The sequence below is a fragment of the Ceratocystis lukuohia genome (assembly GCF_044167205.1).
Source record: "Ceratocystis lukuohia strain C4212 chromosome Unknown Supercontig3_pilon, whole genome shotgun sequence".
In the NCBI taxonomy this organism is placed as follows: domain Eukaryota; kingdom Fungi; phylum Ascomycota; class Sordariomycetes; order Microascales; family Ceratocystidaceae; genus Ceratocystis; species Ceratocystis lukuohia.
Window position 1 is genome coordinate 1,334,922 of NW_027263522.1, and position 26,428 is coordinate 1,361,349.

General features: G+C 50.9%; 5 protein-coding genes across 5 annotated transcripts; 4 read left to right on the plus strand and 1 right to left on the minus strand.

The window, feature by feature from the left end:
• Positions 1-542: 542 nt before the first annotated feature.
• On the plus strand, positions 543-1,985 carry HOO65_030356 (uncharacterized protein; the record flags this gene model as incomplete). The annotated part of the gene is made up of 1 exon (XM_071000381.1): positions 543-1,985. The coding sequence occupies one exon, from the start codon at positions 543-545 to the stop codon at positions 1,983-1,985; it is 1,443 nt and encodes a 480-aa protein (XP_070860035.1).
• A 10,878-nt stretch (positions 1,986-12,863) lies between these two features.
• Positions 12,864-13,934, plus strand: HOO65_030357 (polyketide synthase; the record flags this gene model as incomplete). The annotated part of the gene is made up of 3 exons (XM_071002295.1): positions 12,864-13,162; positions 13,273-13,570; positions 13,698-13,934. 3 exons carry the CDS (start codon positions 12,864-12,866, stop codon positions 13,932-13,934), a joined length of 834 nt encoding a protein of 277 aa, XP_070860036.1.
• Positions 13,935-13,950: 16 nt separating this feature from the next.
• On the plus strand, positions 13,951-19,689 carry HOO65_030358 (Conidial yellow pigment biosynthesis polyketide synthase; the record flags this gene model as incomplete). The annotated part of the gene is made up of 1 exon (XM_071000382.1): positions 13,951-19,689. One exon carries the CDS (start codon positions 13,951-13,953, stop codon positions 19,687-19,689), a length of 5,739 nt encoding a protein of 1,912 aa, XP_070860037.1.
• Positions 19,690-22,408: 2,719 nt separating this feature from the next.
• HOO65_030359 (transcription factor) lies at positions 22,409-23,770 on the plus strand (the record flags this gene model as incomplete). The annotated part of the gene is made up of 1 exon (XM_071000383.1): positions 22,409-23,770. One exon carries the CDS (start codon positions 22,409-22,411, stop codon positions 23,768-23,770), a length of 1,362 nt encoding a protein of 453 aa, XP_070860038.1.
• A 404-nt stretch (positions 23,771-24,174) lies between these two features.
• HOO65_030360 (Short chain dehydrogenase) lies at positions 24,175-25,014 on the minus strand (the record flags this gene model as incomplete). The annotated part of the gene is made up of 1 exon (XM_071000384.1): positions 24,175-25,014. One exon carries the CDS (start codon positions 25,012-25,014, stop codon positions 24,175-24,177), a length of 840 nt encoding a protein of 279 aa, XP_070860039.1.
• Between the last annotated feature and the right edge of the window lie 1,414 nt (positions 25,015-26,428).

Here is a 26,428-nt window from a genome sequence, read left to right on the forward strand (position 1 = left end):
TCAATGAGACCGTCACTAGCTGCATTGAAAGCAACTGCACCGAAGGCGGGGTTTCTGGTATGTCGTGTTGGAGAGTGCCTCCTTTGCCTTTATAGTATACTGACTTGTTATGTTGAGTAGATGGTGAAAAGGAAAGTGCACAGGCCATATGCGATGCGTACGGAAGCAGCACGCAGTACTCATCTTCCGCTACCCAAGCATCAACAAATATCTCACAATCTCAACCAACATCAACATGGACGACGAGCAGGCAGCTAAGCCTACCAAACGCCTCTACAGCATTTATAACGTCAGCTAAACGCACTACAACAACGACTGACTCGCAAGTCTCACCTATCGTCTTGCCTGTCCCCGAGACATCGTCTATTAGTAGCCCTAGCTCAACCGCCAAAGGCCCGCAGACGCACAATGGCACGGATTCCAAAAGCCCAATAACAGCCGGCCAGATTATTGGCCTTAGTCTTGGGCTTTCTGGCGCTGTGATGATTGGATTACTCTTGATATTCTGTGGTAGAAAGTGGCGATACAAGCATTTCGAGACTATGGTCTTTCGCGAAAGTGGCTACCTAAAGCACAACCCCAAGGCGCAAGAGGTAACCCGCTTGACGATGCTGGAAATTTCAGCCCCTTTGCACAATAACCTTCCCCTTGGCACTGGCTCTTCGTCTACACCGCTTGCTCATTTCGGCGCTACGGAAGAAGGATATGCGCATGAGCTATATCTGATGGAAAACGCGCCGTCCAAGGCTTTTGTGACTCGCGCTCCAATGGCGAACGCAAGTGTCTCTCTAAGCGGCAATAGTAAAACGCTCAAACCTTCTATCAAGTCTTTCAAACCCCGGCAGAGCTTTGCCGCTTCCCGCTTGAGCTCTTTTGGGAGATTTGCTCGCCATCAGAGATTGCCATCAGGGGATGCTGGACTAAGTACCAGACCCCCAAGGCTCATGACAGAAAAGAAGCTCCCACCACTTCCGCTTCCAATAAATATTACCCCGCCCAAGCGCGTGTACGAGAGAGCAAATCCGGGGTTCATCGCTGAGCTGGAAGCCAAGCCAACCAAGTCAAATGCGCCTCTCCGCCAGCAACCGCACAAAATTCACCACTCCCCTGTCCCAACGCTAGACAACGAGACTTCTATTTCACCTCCGACTATAACATCAGATCATAGACACTCGCCCGCCAATGAGCGCGTAATGCCTGCGTCAACAGCGCCAAATTCGAATGCGATGCCCCATTCTCCACCTCTTTTAGTCGCTAGCACACCCCCTCGCCGCATGAATCGCCCTAAAGAAATTGACAGAGAAAGCATGATGACCGAATTCGAGGAAGATTCTCTCATCTCTGAGTATGGCCGTAGCTATGGTATGACATCTCCCGAAAGTTTCTCCTCGCTCGGCCATAGCAGCAGCCATCTGGCTTCGCAGGCCCTGACGCCCGAGACCCTGACCTCGCGCGACTTTGACTTTCCCTTTTCCCTCGGTAGACTGCCATCGAAAGACCCAGAGAAAGCACCCAGTCAGGCCGTGAGCTTCCACTCGGCCGTGCAGACGTACAATCCCACGGCCAAATCGCGCCATGTCCCACGCAAAACGCTGCAACCCTACCCGCCGCCGGCTGAAAATGACGAAATTGAGCGGCGACTGCGGTCTCTAGCTGCCACAGAAATAGCAGCACAGTCTCGTGGGCGGCCGCCATTCCGGATTGTCACTAACTCACACGAGGTCAACCGGGTTTTCAACGGCACAGGCATGACTTTTCAGCAATATCATAGTCGGGATATCCACAGCCGCAACGACACTCTTAGCCTAGCCCGGCGAAAACAACGAGACCTTATGGCGCAGTCTAAAATGTCATATGCAGTGCATTCAGATACCATCCCCTCACCACTCAGAGTCCCGTCGCAGGCCCGAGCGGAGGCTACGAACGGTCGAAGGGAAAGCTGGAGAACAATTTTTCCATCCTATGGAAAGGGAAGTAGGCCATAGATAGTCCGGCCGGCTAGGGATAAAGACTAACCCTAATTTAGACCCTTATTTGGCGTGTAAGTCGATGAATGTGTCAACGCCCCAACGCTCTTTAACCTTTTTCCTTCAAATTATGTAGATAGCAACTAGCAAGCCAATGAAGAAGCATTTATGCATTTCTGATATATTTAATTTATGCTTCCAAGTGCTCGGAGAATCGGAGATAGAGAAGAGGAAATATTTGCTTCTTCTTATCGTCTTGTTATGTCCGAAGATGAGAACGAGGAAGAAGCGGAGGCTGTCTCATAGCGGTTCAAGCCTTACGGACAACCTATAACTGACACGATGGATAATCAGGGTAGGATAGAATAGGCTAAGTCAAGTCAAGTCAGGTCAAGTGAGGGGATACAGTGCTTGATTAACAAGCGTTACCACGAAAAGACGCAGACACAAGCACAAGCACAAGCACACCCACACTCAGTCATGTTTTTTCTTTCTTTTCTTTCCTTTTCTCCTTTTTTTTTTGCCTGCCTTTGCTTTGTCCTCATGGATTATTGTCCGTCACACCGGGCGTTGATAAGCTCAGGTCCAGATTCAGGTTCAGGCTCAGGTTTGAGGGAAAGAGAAATTGAGGGAGGAAGAGGGGGGGGGGGGGGAGGGGTGCAGCAAGGCCAGATGAATAGGGTGGGACGAAGGCCTAGAAAACGTTAGGGCTAAGTTTGGGGAGCGTTGATAGTTCTTCTCCCTATTAGTAAGAAATATGCAGAGGCAGGGAAATGCAGGTGGAAGCTTGCTGCTAGCTGGCTGGACTGCGGACTTGAATTGAGGAAGCGCAAGTCTCCGGTGAGGCCAAAAAGGGAACGCAATGCTCGCTGCTGGACAATGACGGATGGTAAGTGGAGCTTTTACGATGTTGGAGGGGAAGGGATGGGAAGGGGTCTACGAGCCAAGGGACAAGGCAGAATGTGAGGGAGTGCTTGGAGTTGCACATTGTTGCGGACCTAGCAAAGCAGAAGCAGCAAGGCATCAAGCACAGGGAAGAAAGAAGACCACAACTAGCTAGAGGCAGAGGGGGTGTGTGTTTGAGAACATTTGCGAGAATTCCAAATAAACTGTGGTTGCTGAGTGGGGAGAGGTGCAGAGTGCTGATGCAATGTCAATGTATGCATCAGGTGTGGATGTGCTTGCTCGAGGCGGACACGGGCATCGCTAATGTGATGCTGCAACTGGATGCTGTGTATGTGTATGTATATTTTCCACTTTTGATGGCCGGGCAAAGGCTTGCATGACGGGGTGCTATCGGAGAGTTGTGTGGACCAACGGATAGCCAGATGGAGCATATCATGCCCAAGTGGTCTCCGTGTTGATGAGTATTAGGGATAGGGAGAGGCTGTGAATATGGGTCTGGTTTCTGCAACTACGTTGGGCTGGGCACAACTTTCCGCTGCAACTCTGCTGGTGAGAGTTGAAAGCGTTCTTCCTGTCTCTACACCTGCACAGAGACATGGAATACGGGCCGGGCGGGAAAGGCCTGGGGGCCAGGGAATAGGCAGCCAGATAGGGAGTCCAGATATCGTATTGGATATCAAGAAGCCACAGCTGGCCGGCGAGGAAGGAAGTTCTAGGAGGCAGAAGGCCTATAATTTGGGTGCCTGGCTGAAAGGTGGTACAGATGAACGAGCCAAGAACAGAAAAGCTGCGGAAATGGCTACATGTAAAGAGATCAAGGCATTTCATCGCATATGTAGTGACAATGGTACAAAGACAGTGAGGCATTATGATACAATAGCTAAGGGAATAGGCGGTGGCTTAGATTGTGTCTGATGTAATAGTGCCATTGCAAGAGGGGGGCTAACGGGGAGCTGGGTCTTTTGTCAATGTGTACGAAGTAAAGCATAGCAAAGCCAAGTACAGCCCTATCAACAAAACAAAGAAAAGAGGCCGGAGTCCTATCGGGGTATGCATATGCATACTCGATTAAAAGGCGGAAGTAGAAGGGAGAGTGGAAAATGTACGGTAGCAGCTATATTAGCAGGCTTGATATCATGTTACCTAAAATGCAATACGACTACACCTGAGGATGAAAGCTTAGGAGACCGGAGGTTTTTTTTATACTTCGTTTTTTTTTTTAGCTTGTTCTTATGCCCGCCATGTTTGCTGCATGTCTAGCACACACGTGCATGAACATACAAGTCCTTTTGCAATGCACACGGCAACCCAAAAAGGATAGAAAAAGTCAAGAAGACAGGGGACAAAAGAAATGGTAGGGAAGTGGCAGTAAGGTGTTGTTTGAGGCGCACAAGAGAGCCAGATAGGGTGGGAGATGGGGATAGAAGAGGAGAGAAGATTGGGGGGGGGGGGGGACAATAGCAAAGGATAGAGGAGCGAGAGAGTTGCCTTTCCGTTTGATCTTCTCCTGGCATTGCTTCTTTGAGAAGAGGTTTCAATGTGAGCTTACCATGCGGTGAAGGCGAAGCCCGGGTTGGAGCTACCATTGTTATCTTGTTGGGGACCTGTGAGAGCAGGGAAGAGGACTGAGAGTACTAGCCGCTGGCCGGCGTAAGAGCAAGGAATAGGAGAATAGATAACGAGCTTGGAATTAACTGGTAGTCAGTCACCTAGCAGCATGCATGTGTAGTTAAAGGGGGGGGGGGGCATATCAGCGGGAGATCAAGAAGGCGGACAACAAGTTGGCCGAGTTGTGTGATAGCTCTGCGAGAGCAAAGGAGAGCATCGTTTGTTCGTGAGTTTCCATGATAATAAGAAGCAGTGATTATTTATGACGCCACTTTCAACGGACGTCCGGCTCCATCTGCGATCCTCTTTTCTCGGTTACCCAGGTTGTCTCTTTTCTTATTCCTACGTTGCCATTTTTTAGATTTTGGTGCTTTTTGTTTGACCAGGGATGCTATTCACTTAATTCTGTCAATTAACTAGCCAATCATTTGTGTCCCTGATCAAGTGGCTTGCTGGGTACCCGCGCGTGACAATCTGCTGCTGTCCGTCTGTCCTTGTGTGTGCACTAGACGCCTTTCTTAATTTTTTACTTTTTTTTTTTACTTCCCTTGCTTTTTCCGTTTTGACCCTCTTAAGGGCTACTGTTTCTCCTGGCTGTCCGTGGATTTGCATCACAACATCAGACTTGTTGGTTTCTCTGGCTGACTAATTGTTGCCAACTCACTTGTTTGACATGCAAGGTGTAAGCCTTCGTCCGGAACCGGTCGCAGCGTGTACCAGAACCATAACTAGAATCACTGGCAAGCACGGAAGCGAGAACGAGAGGGCAAAAGCAAAGAACCCATTTGCTGTTACTTTGCTTCTCTGTGGTGGGTGACCCCATGAAACTGTATGATCTCGTAAACCCCTTAGCGTGTCTCATAGCAGCCTAGTAGCTAGTATCACGAAGAAGTAGAACAAGGGGAAAAAGAGCCGAAAAAAATACCTTAGAACGTCAAGATTACCTTCTGCTGAAGAACTTGGTCGTCATATTGAGCAATTCATGCGTCATGCGAGAGTCAGGTTGGGGAACAAAGACACAAGATCATTGTAAGAGATTCCAGAAGTGTGTTGACTAGGAGGAGAAACAGGACGAATTATGTGTGGATGCATCGGCCTGGTGAGCAGGCCTGAGCAGCACAGATGGACATGAAGAAAAAAAGGAAAGGGAAAAACAAATAAAACAAAACCACAAAACATAAAAAATGTTTGCCCTTCATAGCTAGTTTTTGCTGTCCCTTCACCAGATTTCATTTTCGTCTTCTTCTTTCATGGTCGTACAGGAGAAGCGCAACTAGATCCTTCGCCCTCGATCGTACCCGCTACACGACGGAAAAGTACCCATGACAGGTAAGCAGGGGGCTTAGATAGCGTAATAATAAGTACCCTTGACCTTTGCATGCCGCTACCGGCCAAGTACATATACCACAATGACGGCCTATTACATCGAGGGTTGAGATTCTTGTGCGACTAAAGAGCGAGCAGCGGCTTTTCCAGCAGTCGCTGGCAATGGCAAGAAAAGCAGAGCTGCAGCTCTGGTAGCGATACACTGCATCTGCAGATACGGCCATGGCTATGACTGCTATCTTTTCCCATCCGCAACTGATTGTAGCATCTCTTGTCCAGTCATTTCTGTCGTTGTGGCTGTTTTGGATGATGACCGAACCACGTGCTCTTTTTCCCCCCCTCTTCCAAAATATGCTACATAACGTTTCCTTCTTTATGTATGGTGTCATAAAGCGGCGAAAGAAGTCTTGGGAGCGTAGGAGGCTGAGAGGCTGGAACCAGAGGCATTTCTTCATCGCGCCAAGGCAATGACGAAAGAAGCGTGGAAAGAAAGAAGGAACAAAAACACAACGCCTATATTGTGCTTTCTGGCTTGCTTGCTTGCCTGCTCGCGCCAGAGGCTTGCATGTCAACTGGTGTGATGTAGCCAAAGTACAGGCTAGCAAAAGTACGGTCAGAGCCTAATCGGCCAGTCAGAGCCAAGTAGGCAGCGCACATCAGGCAACTTTTGTCGTGCCCTATGGCCTTTTGCTTACTTGAGCAGATCAAATGATACGGCCATTGGCCTGGTCTACAGAAAGCGGACAGCATGCAAGTGGTACTGGCCTATTCTGGATCGCTTAGAGCTGAAGCTGAGCAGTTGCTGGTGAAGCCAGTCATCCTTGATTTGCAACAAGAATGTAACAATAAATTCTAGCTGCTCTCGCAAGAAAGAGATAGATTGACCGAGACCGAAGTAAACTGGAAACTTTCCTAGGCTCCCCTGGGCTTTGCGGACGGAGTAACTAGGTAACTAAGCCTTTCTTCGAATCCCTGGAGGCTGTGCTGTTTTGTGCTATGCTGCCTGAAGAACACTACATCGCCAGCGCAAAGGGCTGATGTCTCTGTGATTTTAGAACATGTTAATTTTATATATTTATTGCCCTACTTTTCAGCCCCAAACAAGAACCTTTTCCGTTGCTGAAGCTGCTGCTTTTGATCCGACTTGGTTTCGTATGCGAGATTGCCCTGTTGTTGTGCTTTCATGCCTTTCCCTTGTTAGTTCTCTCGACAAAAGATGAATGGATGAGCTGTTCAGCTCATATGTTGCATGAAATCGGCGCACTGCAATGTTTTGCTTGAGTACTTACATTCACACGTTGCACTTGAGCTGTATCTTTTACGTATGTACATATGCACTAAGTTGCAGTATCTTGCCAACTGGACATTTGCACGCCCTAGAAATGTGAGATCGGTGTGAGGTATCAGCAATACTAAGAATCAATGCGCAGTAGCGATATATCTTGAAGCTGCAGCTCAGGTGAAAACACCACACAGTATGTATGCATGGGAACTTCGATAGGAAGGGCTACTAAGGACTAAGCTTGCATGCACTTCTCTTGAGCTGTTAAGCACTTGGGCCCCCGGGATATGTCTGTGCTAGCCCACCCCACCCCACCGCGCCTCTGTTCTCTACCTCTCTCCTTCCCTTATGACTTTTCCCTATCTCTCCCCCTCTGATTGACTGTTTCCGTTTAGAGCCTTCGATAAGCACGTAACCAGGCAGTTGATCACCACCGTATCACAGCGGACGAATTAAAGTGTGTTAGTCGGCTATTTATATCTGTGTAATGTTGCTTTGATTCGTTTCGGGCAAAATAGTCAGCTTAAATCGGGACTTTCTTTCTGGTAGCCGTGTTGATAATGAAACAAGCATAACCCGGGTTAAACCCTTCCGAGGGAAGAGACTAGCAGGTGTTGCTCTAGAGAAGCAGTAAGCAGGCAAAAGCAAAAGAGAGTTTAGGTGCAGCTGATATAAAGCAAAGCAGCACATGCTAGCGCACCGCGACACGAGCTATCCAAACCAGTCAGCCTACAGCGGGAAGAAAAAAAGTATCAACGGAAAAGAGGCGAGGAAGTGTGTGCATCCTGGGGAGGCCTTGCCTTGCCTCCTTGCCATTGCCTCTGTCTAGGGCTTACTCTCACATCGTTAGCCCGAGTGTAGGATTGGATAACGTGAAATTGAAGTTGACACTGGTGCAAATCTTAAATATACGAAGGTGTCTCTGTTGTCTCTTGTTGTGTATTTTGTCGGGCAAATTTATGGCCCACCCGTGCCGTGTTTGATTTGGTCGGTTGGTCGTTGCATTGGGGATGTCCGGTGGTAGCTAAGAATACGAAAGCCAAGCCAAGCATTCCGCCCCGGACTGTCAAGCCAAAGCAACATCATAAAAAAGGGATAAGAGAAGTTAATAAGCAGCACCGTGAGACATACCTGCAGACACATCGAAAGAAATAAAAGAAAAAAACGGGAAAAAGAGGGAGAGAGGAAGGGAAAGCTATGCTCACGCTGGGTCGGTACTTTTGCAGTTGTGGAGGGGCATGGAATAATCCGTCGTCTGTTGTCTGTTGTCTGTTGTACTAGCAAACTTAGCGCTGACACCATTTCTTTATTTAGATAGCAAGGATCTCCGTTTTCTCTTCTGCTTTGTGTACTAGTTCGTCAAGTCAAGGGAGGCTCGGTGGGTGTTGGCCCATGTGCGAGTGTAAACCAAGGGTACATGAGAACTATGACGATGGCCATCTCAGCGCTAAGGCGGGCAGAATAAGTAAGACCAAACCAGACCAGAACTGACTAGACCAGACTAGACCATGGGACCGCTTGATCTGAAAAGCCTAGGCTTTCTTTCCTCTTAGCCAACTCTGCCCGCTCTTTGTATGTCGCTTTTTCGTTCATCTTGGTTGTATCAGCAAGTCTGTAACCTGGCATCCTTCTTGCCGGGCTGGGCTGTTTTGTAATAGCGAATGAGACTTGTGGTATGTCGATTTCACGCTGAGGGAGGGCTGTTGGAAAAAGGTAAAGACAACTAGAAGCAATAATTGGCACTGGAAATGGGGGCAAAGAAGCAATATTGAGACTGGGTTCTAGACAGCCTAGGTTTTTTCAGACAAAACTCACGAAGACGAGACGAAGCCAAGCAAGAATTCAAGTCCATGTTTACACATGAAGAGAGACACACTCTCTTTCTTTGTGTGTGTATGTCATACCACGGACTCGAGGCTGCAGGTTCTAAGACATTAGTAAAGTAGCCCTCTATATTTTGTGGTATTGTGGAATCTAAACTAGGAAATAAAACGGACGACAAAAAGCCGCTATAAATTCGAATAAAGAAGAGAGAAAACTAAAAAAAAAAAACAAAAAAGCGGCAGAACTCTAGCCCAACTGGGCCAAGTTGACAGCTCAGAAGGATGCATTAGAGAAAAGGAACCCTCATCCTGAGGCTTAGATTAACAACTGACTGACATCACCAGAAGAAACGAGCAGAATGAGCCAGCTTGATAGAACTTGGCTTCGCTTAGATAGCATAGCAACTTTGGAACCCAGGATTTGTCCATCGCATCCTATCCAATGAAACAGTCGACAAACAGCACCGGCAAGGGACGGCGGACATTATCCAAAGGATAGTGAAAATAAGGGAACGAGTTGAGTGAGTTTGTCCGCAACTTATCAGAGGGACGGGACAGGGGGATTCCTGAAGATCTCACTATTTCTACACCCATACTCGGGGGGATGATAAGGGCAAAGATCGGCGACAACAACAAAAGCAACACTACTTAGGCGAGAGGGCCCTCGAACGGACTCATGGGGAATCCAATGCCAGGAATCCGGGTGGGAATATTCTCCAACAGCATATCCTCGGTCAATAGGACGCAATCTTGACCTGCACTTGGTGGACTTGAAGTGACCCGACCTGGCTTGAGCTGACTTGGCTTGCCTGGCTAGGTTTTGACAGAAGGGGGGCTTGGGCTTGGACTTGGGGTTGGGGTTGGGGTTGGGCATAGGCTTGGGCTTGGGCTTGGGCCTGGGCCTGGACATGGACCTGGGCTTGGTTTGGCCGGACTCCCACGGATCACACTTACAGACAGGCCAAACAGGGAGACAGCTCCGGATTCTGTAGCGCCCCCCTTCACGGAGCTTATCGTATGAGCACCTCCCTCTGTATATCGCCTTTTGGTGGGGATGGATGCCCTACACCTTGTCCCTTTCCCGCCAAATGCTTACAGTGCATCACTGCTTATTACTAGGCTTCTCTGACGGGGCAGCCTGAGTGAGGCGAGGCAGGGTTAAGTGAGGTTGACGAAAGCAGGGAAAGACTGCTTAGAAGGATATGATAAGTGGGGGCAGTTACCTAGCCCTCTCCCCGCTGCCGTCATCGCCAATAGCACTAGTGGCAAGTGTGTAGTGGAGAACAGGACTCGGAGCTTGCTTAAGTACGTAGCTATTAGCGGGGTCGTACGAGAGTATTTGGGATACAAGCCCTTGAGAACAAGGAAGACAAGACACGAGGCGGCTAGATAGAAGAAGGGCGAGGAGCACGAGGAAGGCAGCTAGTTAGATAGTAACCGATGAAGCCGGCGCGAGCCTGGCAAGCGAGGCGAGTGCCAAGAAGGAGAAAAAGGGAAGAAAAAGAGAGAAATAAAGATAAAAAATGGAAAAATAGAAAGATGGAAAGAACGAAAAATACAAAGTAAAAGAAAAATAAAAATAAGCCGGGATAATTAACAGCACACAAAAAATGGAGACCAGGGAGTACAAAGACTGAATTAATAGTGGATAAAATAGAGACATTTATCGATAAGAGACAGCTAATAATACAGTCACAGTGCCTGGAAAAAAAGAAAAAAAAGAAAAAAAAGGAATAATAAGGAAGAGGAAGAGAAAAGAAAAGAAAGGGAAGGAAGCAAAAGCCAAAGGAAGTTGCGGATTACAATACGGCAGTAGTTACGCACAGCTTCACGAGTTAGACGGCAAGCACAGAGCTAGAAATAGAAGGACTGGTTTAGGTGATTGCCTGGAACATTGCAACTTGTTGCCTGAGCAAGTACGGATACAGGGAGTACAGGTGGCCAGTATGAGCAAAACGAAAGACAGCATCAGGCTCACTCCTTTCATCCTCGACACAGCAATATACCAGAGTTATGGTGTGTATGCATTGGGAAGCGCTCGCTTCATAACAAGTTCTGCTACTTTGATCCTGGCTGACCAACACACCGATTTGATTGAGTCCCACACAAGATTGAAGAAGTCCCCCCCCTCCGATATGTGGCCTTGACATACCCACACACCCTTACACACTTGTATTTACAAGTTTACCATTGAATCAACCCTAATTCGTGTGTCTCCCGCTCACACATCAGAAAAGGCCAAAAACGAAAAGCCAGCAGTTCGAACAGAAAGAAGGATCCGGATCACAGCCAGACTCAGGCCCATAGCTCAGACTCATTTTGGACTCACTTCGACTCAGACCCAGACTCAGACTCGGGACTACAGGCAGTCATTCAGTCAGTCAGAGTCAGCCAGGTCAGAGTCAGCCAGGTCAGAGGAGGGCTAAGCCGAGGAGCAAAAAAAAGGAAAAAAAAAGAAAAAAAAGCAGAGAAACATTAGTTTGTGCACCAAGCCATGTATGTCTTTGACACTGTGTTTCTGGTGCCTCTGAGAGGCCAGGACTCTCGCCCAGCTGCTTCTATTTTTGTGACGCTGCACTACCCTCGGCAAGAAGAGAGAGGGAAGGGATAGAGTGGGGTGGTTCCCGCACGCCGTATCCTCGAAGAAGCCTCGATTATACAATTCTTTCCGCCATGAGCCTCAAGCTGATAATACGATACGAAACGGAGATATAGAAGCTGATGCTGGTGCAGGGAGAGAGAAGACGTTGGAGGACAAGAAGCTAAGAGAGAAAGATAGCAATCAAGACGAAGGGGTGAAGGGAAGAGAGGAAGGGGAGGGGGGGGGGGGGCGGAGGAGAGAGATACGGAAGACACGCCCCACCCCCTCCCATGTCAAGAGCAGCGAGCTCAGTACTCTGTCCCAAGTTTAGGACTAGGATCGAGGCTAGAGCGTAAGCGTGGAATATACACTTTCACACTCACTCTTCGCCCTGGACCTCTATGCTCTATCACTCTTCTCCCGCGCTTTCCCACTGGAAACTTCCCTAACTTTCTTGCTCGAGACTTTCCTGTTCCAGTAGAGGGCAGGAGGTCTCTTGTCTCGGCAGCCCTCATGATTGGCCCGGCCACAAAGACATTTTACTAGAAGAGAAGGCACGGCCAGCTGGCTGTGGAGGCAATAGCCACGGAAGCAGAGAGAGAGAGAGAGAGAGAGGCCCCAGCATGTGGTCAGTATGTGGTATGTCTAAATGTCTTTTCTATGTTTGCCCATGCTTGCCTATCCAAGTGCATCTCTCCGCGGGAATAGCTTACCTTCGCGAGCAACTACTTTGTCTATCCCGCCACTCTTGCTTGCCTTGCTTTTGCTATATATCTAGCCTGGAGACGCCTCCCCATTTTGGCCTCCTCTACTTTTTGTTCTCTTCCTCTCCTCATTCTATCTAATTATCAAGAGACTCCCCTTCTCTCGTTTACTCAAAAAAAGAGACTTGGCACTGACTGTGACATCATCAACTTGGAAGCCGCAACTTCTTCCTTTGAGCTGATCACGCTTCTTATCCTTTCATTTTTTATCTTGGCCTGTACCGCAGACCTTCCTCTGCCAACTATTGTTGTTTACGCTCGCCTTCATCGTTATTCTTTTGGTTGATCTCTTCTGTGCCTATCATCATCATCATTGCCATTATCGTACATAAACATAATCCTCTCCTCCCTCCCTTCCTCCCTCCCATATCTCCATCAGTTCTCTTGTTTGTGACTGTGGTGGTTTTAACTCAAGCACTCGAGCATAAGCATAAACATCGTTACCGGCTTGCCGCAGTCTTGCAATTATCTTTTTCTACGCTCTCGGCATTCTCTTCTCTTTGCCTTGCTAGCCTCAGATATCTTTCCCCTTTGTCATCCATTGTTCATACTTGGCTCTCTGTTCTATCTTCTAATATTTGCTCTCTCTCCATCTCCGCTGTCACCATGATCACTCCTAGCAAGATGGCTTTCAACCTGTTCGGGGACCAGTCCCTCGAGGCTTACTCGTCTCTGTCTGACTTCTGCAGACTAGGAAACCCCAGCATCGTCGCCAAGGTGTTCATGGAACGTGCTGGTGCTGTGCTCCGTGACGAGATCGAAGCACTACCTTTGATTGAGCGCGCCCATATCCCCAGCTTTCGCTCGCTGTATCAGCTGAATGAAGAGTACCACTACCAGAGCAGGCGCCACTCGGGAATCGACAGCGCCCTGCTGTGCATCACGCAGATTGCCATGTACATTGAGTAAGTGATAAGTTCCATCTGGTCAACACCCAGAGCTGCCTCAAGTCTAGCCTCTTTCCCCACATGCTAGCTCACTAGGAAAATGCCCGTACTAACTACGACTTCTATAGCCGCACAGAAAAAGTCCCAGAAGACTACACCACCGACAGCAACACCTTCAACGTTGGTTTCTGCACGGGCATGTTTGCAGCCGCCGCTGTCTCATTGTCCCAGAACGTTTCCCAGCTCGTTCCTATCGGCACCCAGGCTGCCCTTCTAGCTTTCCGCCTTGGCACCTACATCGGTGGTTTCGCTGAGAAGCTGTCTCCTGTGGCTGAAGGCGAAAAGTCGGCTTCGTGGACGCACATTGTGTCTAACATGACGGAAGATGTGGCGCGAAAACTGCTAGATGAGTTCCACAGTCGTCATGTAAGTTAATCTTCCAATGTGCAATGTCCAGCGTCAAATGTCGCACACAGGCGCACCACTAATCCATGCAACACAATACACACTAATACGTTTACACAAATGCTAACCTAACCGTCTTTGCAAATAGGCCATTCCCAATGCCAGCCAGGCCTACATCAGTGCCGTCTCAGCCACTAACGTCGCCATTTCTGGCCAACCTTCAACTTTGGCCAAGATCACATCGACTGGCGTTTTTGAGTCAAAGCTCACCCCTATTCCTGTCTTTGGCCCCTACCACTCGGCCCAGATTCACAGCCACGCCGACCTTGACGCCATTCTCAAGCTTAATTCCCCCCGAGATGGAGACTTTGCTCGGCCAGTTTGAGCCGCGCCAGGCCATCATGTGCCCTAGCACTGGCGAGTGGATCAACGAGACCACCGCACAGGGCCTCTTCCGCAGTATTGCCAAGGAGTGCTTATGTGAGCCCCTCTTATTCACCAAGGCTGTTGAGGGTTGCGCTACTACTGCCTGTGCCTTTGACACCAGTAAGAATGAGTGCATCATTGTTCCCTATGGTCCCACTGCCGTTAGCACCAGTCTTGCCACTGCCATCAGCAGCCAAACTGATCTCAAGGTGACTCTGCGTTCGCTGGAAACTCCCCACGACAATTGGTCGGGCAAGATTGGCGCTCATGGCCCCCAGCTAGGCCGTTGCAAACTAGCAATTGTTGGCATGTCGGGTCGTTTTCCCGATGCTGATTCGCACGAGAAGCTGTGGGAGCTTCTGTGCAAGGGGCTGGACGTCCACCGTGAGGTTCCAGCCGACCGGTTCCCAGTCGCTACCCATTACGACCCCACTGGCAAAGCCATCAACACCAGTCACACGCCTTATGGCTGCTGGATCGAGAGGCCCGGCATGTTTGATCCCCGCTTCTTCAACATGAGCCCGCGAGAGGCCTACCAGACTGATCCTATGCAGCGTATGGCCTTGACAACTGCATATGAGGCTCTGGAAATGTCTGGGTACGGGCCAAACCGCACTGCCAGCACTCGCCTCGACCGTATTGGCACCTTTTACGGCCAAACCTCTGATGATTGGCGTGAGCTGAACGCTGCACAGGAGGTTGATACATACTACATCACTGGAGGTGTGCGCGCCTTTGGTCCCGGTCGTATCAACTACCACTTTGGCTTCAGCGGTCCATCACTCAACATTGACACTGCCTGTTCATCTTCGGCTGCTGCCATGCAAGTAGCCTGCACCTCGTTGTGGGCCAAAGAATGTGACACTGCCGTTGTCGGCGGTCTTTCTTGCATGACCAACCCCGACATTTTCAGTGGCCTGTCCCGCGGCCAGTTCCTCAGCAAGACGGGCAGCTGCAAGACTTTTGACGATACGGCCGATGGCTACTGCCGTGCTGACGGCTGTGCTTCTGTGGTTGTGAAGCGCTTGGAAGACGCCGAGGCTGAGAATGATCGCATTCTGGCCGTTATTCTGGGCACTTCTACTAACCACTCGGCCGAAGCCGTCTCAATCACTCATCCTCACGGGCCTACCCAGTCTGTACTCTCACGCGCCATTTTGGATGAGGCCGGAGTTGACCCTCTTGACGTTGACTACGTTGAAATGCACGGAACTGGCACCCAAGCCGGCGATGGCACCGAGATGGTTTCAGTGACGGACGTCTTTGCTCCTGCTGACCGCCGTCGTCCTGCTGATCGTCCCCTATACCTGGGTGCCGTGAAGAGCAATATCGGCCATGGCGAAGCCGCTTCTGGTGTGACCGCGCTGTGCAAAGTGCTCATGATGATGCAGAAAAATGTAATCCCCCCTCACGTTGGCATCAAGGGCAAGATCAACCACACTTTCCCAGCCGATCTGTCCCAGCGCAACGTCAATATTCCCTTCCACATGACTCCTTTCAAGCGTAATGATGGCAAGCTTCGTCGTGTTTTCATCAACAACTTCAGTGCCGCCGGTGGTAACACTGGTCTGTTGTTGGAGGATGCTCCTCGCCGGTCTGCTCCTGCTGAAGATCCCCGCTCGGCTCATGTCATTACAATCACGGCCAAGAGCAAGGCTTCTATGCTGCGCAACGCTGAGCGTTTGGTAGAGTTCATCAAGGCTAATCCCGATACTGCTGTCAACAACATTGCCTACTCTACCACTGCTCGTCGTATCCAGCACTACTGGCGGATGAGCATTGCCGCCACCGACCTGGCTGATGCCCAGCGCCAACTAGAGACTAGACTCAAGGGCGAGTTTGCTCCCGTGTCTGCGCAGAAGCCGTCAATGGGCTTCCTGTTCACGGGTCAGGGCTCTCACTATGCTGGTCTTGGCAAGGCTCTGTATGCCAATCACAGCGTGTTCCGCGACGCTATCAACGAGTTTGACCGCGTTTGCAAGATCCACGGTTTCCCGTCATTCCTGCCCCTAATTGATGGGTCTGAGTCAGATGTTACTCTGCTGTCCCCCATTGTGGTCCAGACCGGCTTGTGTGCCTTCGAAATGGCCCTGACTCACCTATGGGCTTCGTGGGATATCCGGCCCACTGTTGTCCTTGGCCACTCTCTAGGCGAGTATGCTGCTCTCTATGCAGCTGGCGTGCTCTCGGCTAGTGATACTCTCTTCCTGGTTGGCACACGAGCTTGCATGCTAGTTTCCAAGTGCACTGCCGGAACCCATGCCATGGTAGCGATCCAGGGTTCTGTTATCGTTGTCAAAGATGCCCTCGGTGCCAAGGCCGACTCAGTCAACATTGCCTGCATCAATGGCCCACGAGAGACTGTCATCAGCGGCACAGCTGAGGAAATGGCTTCGATTGCCAAGGACTTGGTGGATGCTGGCTTCAAGTGCACACAGCTCAAGGTTCCCTTTGCCTTCCATAGCGCGCAGGTTGAGCCCATTCTAGATGACTTTGAGAAGGCTGCCGCGGCTGTGCAGTTTATGCCGGCCAAGACACCCATCATTTCTCCCCTGTTTGGCAAGGTCCTTGTGAACCAATCTGTCAATCCTAACTATCTCCGCAGACATGCCCGGGAAGCCGTCGATTTCCTTGGTGGCTTGACAGACGCTCAGCAAAGCAATGTTGTCGACGACAAGACGCTGTGGCTCGAGGTCGGCCCTCACCCCATCTGTGCCAACATGGTTAAGGCTGCCTTTGGAGCAACGACTGTGTCGGTTCCAACCCTTCGTCGCAACGAAGACACATACAAGGTCCTCAGCAACACCCTTTGTGCTCTGCACGCTGCTGGCGCGCAGATCAACTGGACGGAGTTCCATCGCGACTTCCTGCCCTGCGTTCGCATGCTGGACCTGCCAGCCTATGCTTTCGATGAGAAGAACTACTGGCTGCAGTACACTGGAGACTGGGCTCTGACCAAGAACCGTGTTGCTAATGCGGCTCCTGCCAAGGAGCTTGCACCACCTAAGCCCAAGCTTTCAACTACCAGCGTCCATGCCGTTGTTAAAGAGGAGGTCCAAGACGACACTATCGTTATCGAGACCGAGACTGATCTTGGCCGCGAAGATACCCGCCGAGTTCTGATAGGCCACATGTGCAACGGATCTCCTCTTCTTCCATCTACTCTTTATGCCGACATTGCCATGACCGTCTGCGACTATGCCTACCGCCTAGTCAAGCCTGATGCCCCCAAGGATATCGGTATCAACGTGTGCAAGGTCGAAGTCCCCAAGACCATTATCCTGGACGAGCAGAACCCCCAGACCCTGCGCTGCTCCGTTGTCGGTAACATGAAGGAGGGAACTGCTTCAATCAGCTTCACCACGGGCGAGGGTAACAAGAAAACGGAGCATGCGTACTGCAAAGTACTTTACGGTGATGCGGAGGAGTGGCTAGATGAGTTTGACAAGGTAAACTACCTCATCAAGTCACGCATCGATCACTTGAAGCGGGCTGAGGGCCAAGGAAAGGCTTCCAAGATTAGTCGCGGTCTTGCGTACAAGCTTTTCAATTCTCTGGTCGACTACAGTCCCCTCTACCAAGGCATGGAAGAAGTCATTCTTGACTCGGACACTTGCGAGGCCACAGCCAAGATTGTGCTCAAGAGCAAGCCCGAGGATGGCAACTTCTTCTTCAGCCCGTACTGGATCGACTCGTGCTGCCACATCTCAGGCTTCATCCTCAACGGTTCCGATGCCATTGACTCGCGCGAGCAGGTATATATTTCTCACGGCTGGGGATCCCTGCGTCTGCCCAAGAAGCTGGATCCTTCCAAGGAGTACCGATCGTACATCCGGATGCAGCCTATCAAGGGCACCAAGATGATGAGCGGTGACTGCTACATCTTCGACGGCGATACCATTATTGGCTCGTGCCGTGATATCCGCTTCCAGTGCATTCCACGCAAAGTCATGAACATCATGCTGCCCCCACGTAATGGAGCTGGCGTCGCTGCTGCATCTGCGCGTGCTGCTGCCCCAGTACCGGCCCGTGCTGCGGCTACTGCTGCTCCTTCTGGCAAAGAAAAGAAACAGCTAACCTCCAAGAACATCGCTACTGTCAATGCCAAGCTGCAAAAGCAATCAGTTATCTCGCAGGTTATGGACATCCTGGCCCGCGAGATTGGTGTTTCGCACGATGAACTGGCCGACGAGATTAACTTTGTTGATCTTGGAGTCGACTCGCTGATGGGCTTGACTGTAGCCGGATGCATTCGTGAAGATTTGAGCATTGATCTAGACAACCACGTGTTCAACTCCTGCGAAACCATTGGCGCCTTCAAGAACTACCTCAAGCAGTTTGAGAGTGGCAGCCACGATGCTTCTTCGCAGGATGAGAGCTCTGACTGCAGCGATGAAGATGAGCACACTGAGCCCGAGTCCAACGTTACCACTCCGATTGAGAGCTGTGACGATGATGAAGATGTCGCCTGCGATGCCAAGATCCAGAATATCTTCCGCCAAACCATTGCCAAGGAAATGGGCGTCAATGTTGAGGAGTTGATTGCTGCCCCTGATCTGGCCTCGATGGGCATGGACTCCTTGATGACTCTTCAGATTTTGGGAGAACTGCGTGAGCTTACTGGCAACGACTACCCCAGCAGCGTCTTCCACGACCATGCTACTCTGGAGGCAGTGGAAAAGGCCCTGGGAATTGGCCAGCAGCAGCGCCCCAAGAAAATAGAATCCCGATCCCATAAGCCCAGTGCTGCTGCAACATCATCGTCTTCCATGATCCCGCAGTTCCCAGCATCCAGTGCGGCGGGTCCCGCAACAGTTTCCAAGATCCGCCCTGTCCATCCCATCAATACCCACCCAGGTAACACTACAGCCAGCATCTACAAGCCTCCCCGTCCCACTGAGTGGGTTGACCACTATCCCCACCGCAAGGCCACTTCGGTGATGCTTCAAGGCTCTAGCCGGACTGCTACCCGAACGCTGTTCATGGCCCCCGACGGATCGGGGAGTGCAACATCATACATGGAAATCAGCGCTCTCGGTCCTGAGTGGAAGGTATTTGGTCTGTTTTCACCTTTCATGACGCACCCTGAAGAGTTCACGTGTGGTGTGTACGGAGTGGCAACCAAGTTCATTGAAGAAATCAAGCGTCGCCAGCCTCTTGGGCCTTACTCAGTGGCTGGGTGGTCAGCTGGAGGTGTTATCGCGTTTGAGATGGTGCATCAGCTGATCAATGCAGGCGACGTTGTTGAGCACCTAGTTCTCATTGATGCCCCTTGCCCTGTCATCATTGAGCCTTTACCCCGCACTCTCCATGCCTGGTTCGCAGATATTGGTATTTTGGGAGAGACGGACGAGAAGACCAAGGCCCGGAAGATTCCCGAGTGGCTGCTTCCTCACTTTGCCTCCAGTGTCGCTGCCCTGAGTAGTTACATGCCAGCGCCCCTCCCTGATCACTCCTGCCCCAAGACAAGCATCATATGGTGCGAGGATGGAGTTTGCAAGTACCCAACAGACCCGCGTCCTGATCCATACCCCACTGGACATGGACTGTTCCTTCTGGAAAACCGCACAGACTTTGGACCCAACCGCTGGGATGAGTTCATAGACTGGGAGAAGATTGAAACGCGGCAAATGCCTGGCAACCACTTTTCCATGATGAAGGGCGACGGTGCCAAGCAACTGGGCGGCCTAATGCGCGAGGCTGTCTTCCGCTGAGGGCACGACGCGATGCAACTGGCGATGTCTTTCCCTTTTCCTATGATGGTGTTTTTTTTTTTGACTTCCTCTGGTACTATTACGAGCGTTTTTGTTTGTCTCTTTTTAGCGGCTCATGTTTTTTTCTTGTTTCTTCTTTGCTCTTCTTGCTCTGCCTTTTGCTCGTGCTTTACCTTTGTTAGGGCTACAGTACTGTTTTTAGAAGTACTTGTTTTCTTTCGATATTTCGTTTCCTTTGTACATTTCGCTCCGAGCTCTTTTGTCTATAGTATGTCTTAAATTTCGTCGGTTATAATTCGATATTAATACAAAGAGGAAGCCTGTTGATCTTCCTTATATGCGAAAAGATGACAGAAGCAAATTAAAAGCAGGATTGAAAGTGACAAGGGGCTATAATGAGACTCAACTTAGCAGCTATTTGATTCGCGGGCGGCAAGGTATCTTTTTTCTGAGCCCCATGGTCTGGACAACAGCGAGTGCAATATTATTAGAGTGCACAAGAGTCAGTCAGTATAGGATAGAGGAAACGACAAAAAGGAGCAAGGATGAGAGAGAAGGGAAGAAAATTTCCGAACTCGCGAACAGATTCGCTTCTGGGATATTTGACTTGTGCAACATGGAGTTCGTGTAACAGACGTAAAGGATTGTGTTGCCGCTAACCCTAATATAATCGGTAACCCTATGTATGGACATGGGAAATGCGTCAGTCCTAACAATACACAAACATGTATGGGCGTGCCTCTTTTTTTTTTTCTTTTTCTCTCTTTTCTTGGTGTTCACACCAGAAGGAAGCCCGTTACAACATTCAATACACTTTCTGCTTCCTGCCTTCCTGCCTTTCGCATTTTCTTTGTCTTTAGGGCATGTGGCAGACGAAACGAGACAACTTAATAAGGAACAGACGAGACCTTCTTTTCTTTTTTAATGTGTCTCGTTCATCGTTGTTTTATATGACACTGCAAACATTGATCGGTTGGAAAATGTCGTACAGGAGAGACAATGCAACAGACATGGGGAGGCGGGAAGGACAGAGGGAAAGCAGGGCAGACAAGGAGGGAAGACGGGAAGGAGGGTGTTTTGCCCTTATCTTCTAAGGCTGCTCTTGCTTTGTGAGGGGCACCGTGTACTCAGGCTGTAGTGTGGTGTCCCATCCTGTGCTGCTGCTGCTGCTGCTGCTTCTGCTGCTGCAGAGGGATAAATAGCCGCTACGGGTTTCAAACAAAACCCACTGACCTCGTTCCTTTGAGACGCGGCGAGCGACAATACAGGCTCAAGTAGCCGGAGTACCCAGGCTAATATTAATATCGACAGGCACATCGGACTTTCCTGCCGTGGGTGTATAGTTGGTCGTTTATACATGAGAAACACAAAAACTCAAATACTTGGTGAGCCTGTATTTGCCACTTTCCGGTCTTGGGCATTCGTGCATATGTGCATGCGTTTTGCCTCTGCCCCTGTGCCCTGTGCCTTTATCTACATGACCCGCTCTATGGGACTGCAGCATGCTACGCTCGCTCAGTTGTTCTTTTGGTAGCGGGTTGGCCTGGCCAAGTCTGTACCTGTCCTGTGTGTGCTGTGCCGGGACGCTGGCGGGCTTGAAACGAGATAGCCTCTGGAAGAGTCGCACATGCTGCACTGCAAGGTAGGCAAGGAGTAAACAGGTGGGTGAGGTAGGTGGCTCTTTTTCTTGTGTTTGGTATGGGAGAGCAAGCGGAAATCCTTTGGTCAAATGTTGTGTGTGTGGGCGGTTGGCAGAGAAAGGGTGTGACAAACTAGGACAAATACGATTTGCACAGAAGCAGCACACTGGCATTTCCTCCTCTTCCCCCTGACTAATCAGCACCAAACAGGGCCAAGCGCAGCCCACGCGGGTAAATCCTCGCTACAGAAAATGAATCCAAGAACCTGGAGAGACAGCTTCACGTGGAGCCAGCCAAGATGAGAGACACAGACGCAGAGCAATTGGCCGCCCTGGAAATAGGATACCACGTGAGAAATGGAGGGTTGCCTGTCTCTTGTAGCCAGGGAGCAGACAAGGGTCAAGAGCTACGGGGTAGTACAGAACTTGTAGGCTAGGTCTAGTCGAAGGACAGTTATTACACCCTCTGCAGAGTATTTACAAAGCCCATGTGCTGCATAGCGCGCTGCAGAGAGGCTCTATAATAGACAGGTGCGCAACTCAAATATCTACCCCGTTGCGGTGCGCACACTCCTCCACACAGTGTGCTTGCAAAGTCCCAACTGCATATATTAAAGCCGCTTCCAGCCCGTCGCAATATTGTTGGCTTTCTTCTCTTGTTTGCCTACCGAGCTGCAGGATACCAGAACATCCACATCCCCTCCTCCCCCCCCTCCCCACTCAGATATTCAAGTTTATTGGCTGCTTTACTGTCGTCGACAACAAGCCAGTCTACCTCGCTATCGCTTTGCTTTGCCTTGCTTACCTTCTCTCCAGGTGTGCAGCTTCCCGACGGACTAACGTCGTTTCCATGCCACTGCATATCCTCGAGACCTGACAGTAGTGCTCTATCTGAGACACATCTTGTACCCTTTAGACACATACACATCACACACACACACACACACACACACACACACACACACACACACACACACACACACACACACACACACACACACATACGCGCACGCACGCACACACACACACATACACATACATCTAAAGTCTTCTACTCGTTGCTTCATCCCATTTTCCGCCATGTCAGTCCCCTCTAAACAACGGGTTCCTCGCCTGCGAGCCTCATGCGACGGCTGCTTCCAGGCCAAAGTTAAATGCTCCAAGGCGCGGCCTGTGTGCTCTCGCTGCCTGATCAGCGGTATCGAATGCCGGTACTCGCCCTCTAGCCGTGCCGGAAAGCCTCGTGCCGACTTCATCGCCTCCGCCGCTGCATATCACATGGCTGCCGCCGCCGCTGCCACTTATGGCCCCCTGTCCCCGCTTTCTGACCATCTCGACGCCTCGGCAGGGAATGCTACCGTCGGCGGAAACGCTGGTTTATTTATGCACGAGCAAGCATATCCACAGCACATGTTTGGTGTTGGCGATGCCTGGATGCACACTGATGTTGCCCACGCCGAATGGCTCAACTCCCACGACGTCTCCGTCACCGCTGCAATGGCCTCATCTACGTCCTGTCCTGCCGAGCTGTATAACACTAGCCTGCCATGGAATCCAGCTATCGGACTAGGGCTGGAAAGTGTCTCAGAGGTGCAGCAAGGAGGGCCCCCAGGCCAGGCTCATGCCCAGACTCATGCACATGCACGGTCTTTGTCATTGGACATGGATGCTACGCAGATAACAAAACACTGGCTGTCCCAGGGCAATGCGCATGAGCTCTCCGCGGGATATGGAATGGGTGCTGGCGGCGGTCAATTTGCACCTCCTACAAGCGGCGACTTAGCTACACATCAGCGCAGCGGGCCAGAAGGACGCCCCACTGGCACAGGGTCGTGCGACTGTTTTGCAGCGCTGCTTGAGTCGCTACAGGAGCTGTACAGAGCCGCGGCATTGACGTCGGTGATGCTAGAGGCTGTCATAGTCATCAACAAGAAGGCCGTGGGCGGGTGTGCAACGATGCTGTCGTGTAGTCGCTGCGTGAATAGGTCTAGCGTGGAGAGCAGCAGTAGTGGCGGGGGTCTTGGCAGCGAGACTACACAGAACACAGCAATGCTGCTAGCCACAGTCCTTGGTAAAGCCCTAGGGCTGTACGCCGCAGCGGTTCAGACGCCAGCCTACGCATCGCCTGCATCGCCAGCCGGCGCTTCACCATATGCCGAGAGTTCGATAGGCAGCTGTAATGGGAGCTTCAGCATGACGAGTAGCCCAGCTATTGGGCCCACAGTGGCTCCATCATCTGCAACGGCGAGATTTCCCATAGAGTTTATAGCTGGCGAGCTGGGACGAGTCGAGACTGTGCTAGGCCTGTTCCAGGATACGTGCGGCCAGATTTCTGGCAGCTCAGAGATTGGAGGCGTCTTGTCCGGCTACTTGGCCGGCCTGATGCAGAGCACGATGGCGGGCTTAAATATGAGGCGGAGAGAATCGGGGTATCAGACGTGAAGCGAAGCAGAAGGCAGGGGGAGGAGAAGGTTGGCGTCGGGAGGGGTAGGAAGCGGGGCTGGGACTTAGCCACGTGTTGTGTTACGTGATACAAATTTGAATACGGAGGTACATCACATTAAAGAGTGACGATAGACAGCTACTTATATTATAGATCGCAGAATTGGAGAGACACAAATGCATTATTACTATGTATACGGAGAAATATCTAGAAACAGGCGAGGGAAAGACCACTGTGTGCAGGATCAAGAGAAGCTTTTTCATCTTCTACTTGCTTCATCTTTTCTAACTCTAGCTTCCCTCTCAGAAACCAACGCAATAAAATACACACGAAAAGAACGCACCGTCGACTCTCTGACGCTGCCTGGCTGCAATCACTAGCTCAGTGCATTGCATAGAGTAGCTTAGGTGGACGATCCACCGGTCAGCTTGATAACCTGGCCGTTAATCCACTCCGACTCGGGCGTGCACAGCAGGGCAACGGCCTTGCCAATGTCAGCAGGCACACCGACACGCTGCAGCGGGCAGAAGTCAGCCAAGCCCTTGTCAATGGCAGTCATGTCCATGCCAGGGTAGCCGTTGGGCACGTAGTGCCAGGCGTTCTCGTCGTACATGTCAGTCTTGACACCGCCAGGGGCGATAGCATTGACAGTCACGCCCTTCTTGCCGCAGTCAACGGAGAAGGCACGCGTGAAACCCTCAACGGCGGCCTTGGAGCCGGCGTATAGCGCGTGGTTGGGGATACCCGTCATGGTGGCAGCCACCGACGAGGTCAGGAAAATACGGCCACCGCGGCCGCAGTATTTCAGCCCCTGCTGAGCCACGAAGAACTGGCCGCGGCAGTTGAGGTTGAAGATGCGGTCAAAAAGCTCGGGGGTGACCTCCTCCTCGGGGCACCACACCTCAGTGCCGGAGTTGCTCATCACGAAGTCGACACGGCCATAGGTAGCCATGACCTTGTCGAAGAGAGCAACAACCTCCTCGGGCTTGCTGATGTCTGCCTGCAGCGCGACAGACTTGGTGCCGTATGAGGCGAGCTCGGCAACGACGGCGTCGGCAGCCTTGGCGGAGGAGCCATAGTTGACAACGACGTTGCAGCCGCGCTTGCCCAGCTCGAGGGCAATACCGCGACCGATACCGCGGCCAGCACCGGTGATGACAGCAACCTTGCCAGAAAAGGGTCTGGCGGCATCGCCCGAGTCTAGAGAGACAGAGGTGACATCAGCGATAGCAGTGGGAGCCATTTTGAAGATTTGGAGAGGGGTAATGGGGGTGGGATTTGTAGTAGATAGAAGATCGAAAGGTAGACTAGAGTGTAGGTCGCAAAGACTTGTAAAGATGTAGAGCGAGCTAGAAAGAAGAAAGATGAAGAGAGTAGATGATGAAGAGAGGGAAGCAAGAACTGGAGATTGGATCGAGATCTGCCTTTGTTTTTATACTTTGCTGGGCTACCACAGGATGCGGCGTCTGCTTATGTTTCCTGCTGCCAATGTCTTGATACGACACATAACAGACTCAGGCCAACAGACAGGCAAGCCAGTTACTGCTCCCTATTCCACTTACACGGACGGACATTTCTTTTTCCTCGCTCCTACTAAGCCTACAAAGGGAGAGGGGGTCCAGCCAGTATCAGCACGCAAGAATACACAACAAACAGGCAGATTCGGACTCTCGCCAGCTGCAGCGTCCGACGGCGGGGTTGAGAAGGGAGCGGAAAGCGAGTCTTGTGTCCAGCGACCGCCAATGCCTTTGCTTTCTCGCTTGCTTGCATGTAGAAAACAGGCTTTTGGAGGGCTAAAGACCCTCAGCTAGGACAAGAAGGATGAGCATGACTGTGATGAGCATGCGCCTGGGTGAAAGAGATGGAAACGCGGGCTCTCTGTGGCCTCCTGATTGCCTCTTTTGGCTTCTTGCTCGGTATCTCCCGATTGAAGAGGGGCTGCAAGCTGTGTAAGCGGGGGTAGGGAGGGGAAGATAGGCATCAACACGAGCTCTTTTTTTTACATGTCTTTTATTGTTGCCCAACTGAATGCACACACAAAGCTCTCTATCCCATACATTATTAGCGGGCGCCAATAGCTGCATTTCGATATGTCCCCTAGCTTTGTTTCTTTGTTCCCCCTCGCTGCGTTCTCCCCCACCGGACCTCCGGTCGCCCATCGGCTCTGGAAATCGACCATATTGCCATTCCCTCCACCTCCGCGTCTGTCCCTGCTGACCTTGGGCTTTCGTCGTCGTATTCGCTCTTTGGTTGTTTCCGTTGTCTTGTGTACTTGATATCGTCCTATCCCTGGCGGCCGGCACTTCGGTGTTGTTGGAGGGGCCCTTTGTTGGAAGAAGGCCTGTGTAAGATAGGGAAGGGCGGTTTTATACTGGAATCTTGTGTCTTGTATTATCGAGTTCTGTAGCGGCAGAAATGGCATCCATCAACTAGGCTCGACTGTGAGTTCTCCTGGCTTCTTCGTAGCAACACTTTTGCTGTCATCATAGCCATAGCCTGCCGGTACTGCCGCTCTCTGCCTCCGTGTGTGACTCTCGACATGTGCTGTCGTCTTTATCATTGCTCGTTTCCATGGCTCTGTTTCCTCAGAATGTCTTTCTTTGTACCGCCTCGCTCTTTCGCTCTCCGGCTTTAGACACTCTCCCATTGGCTCTCAT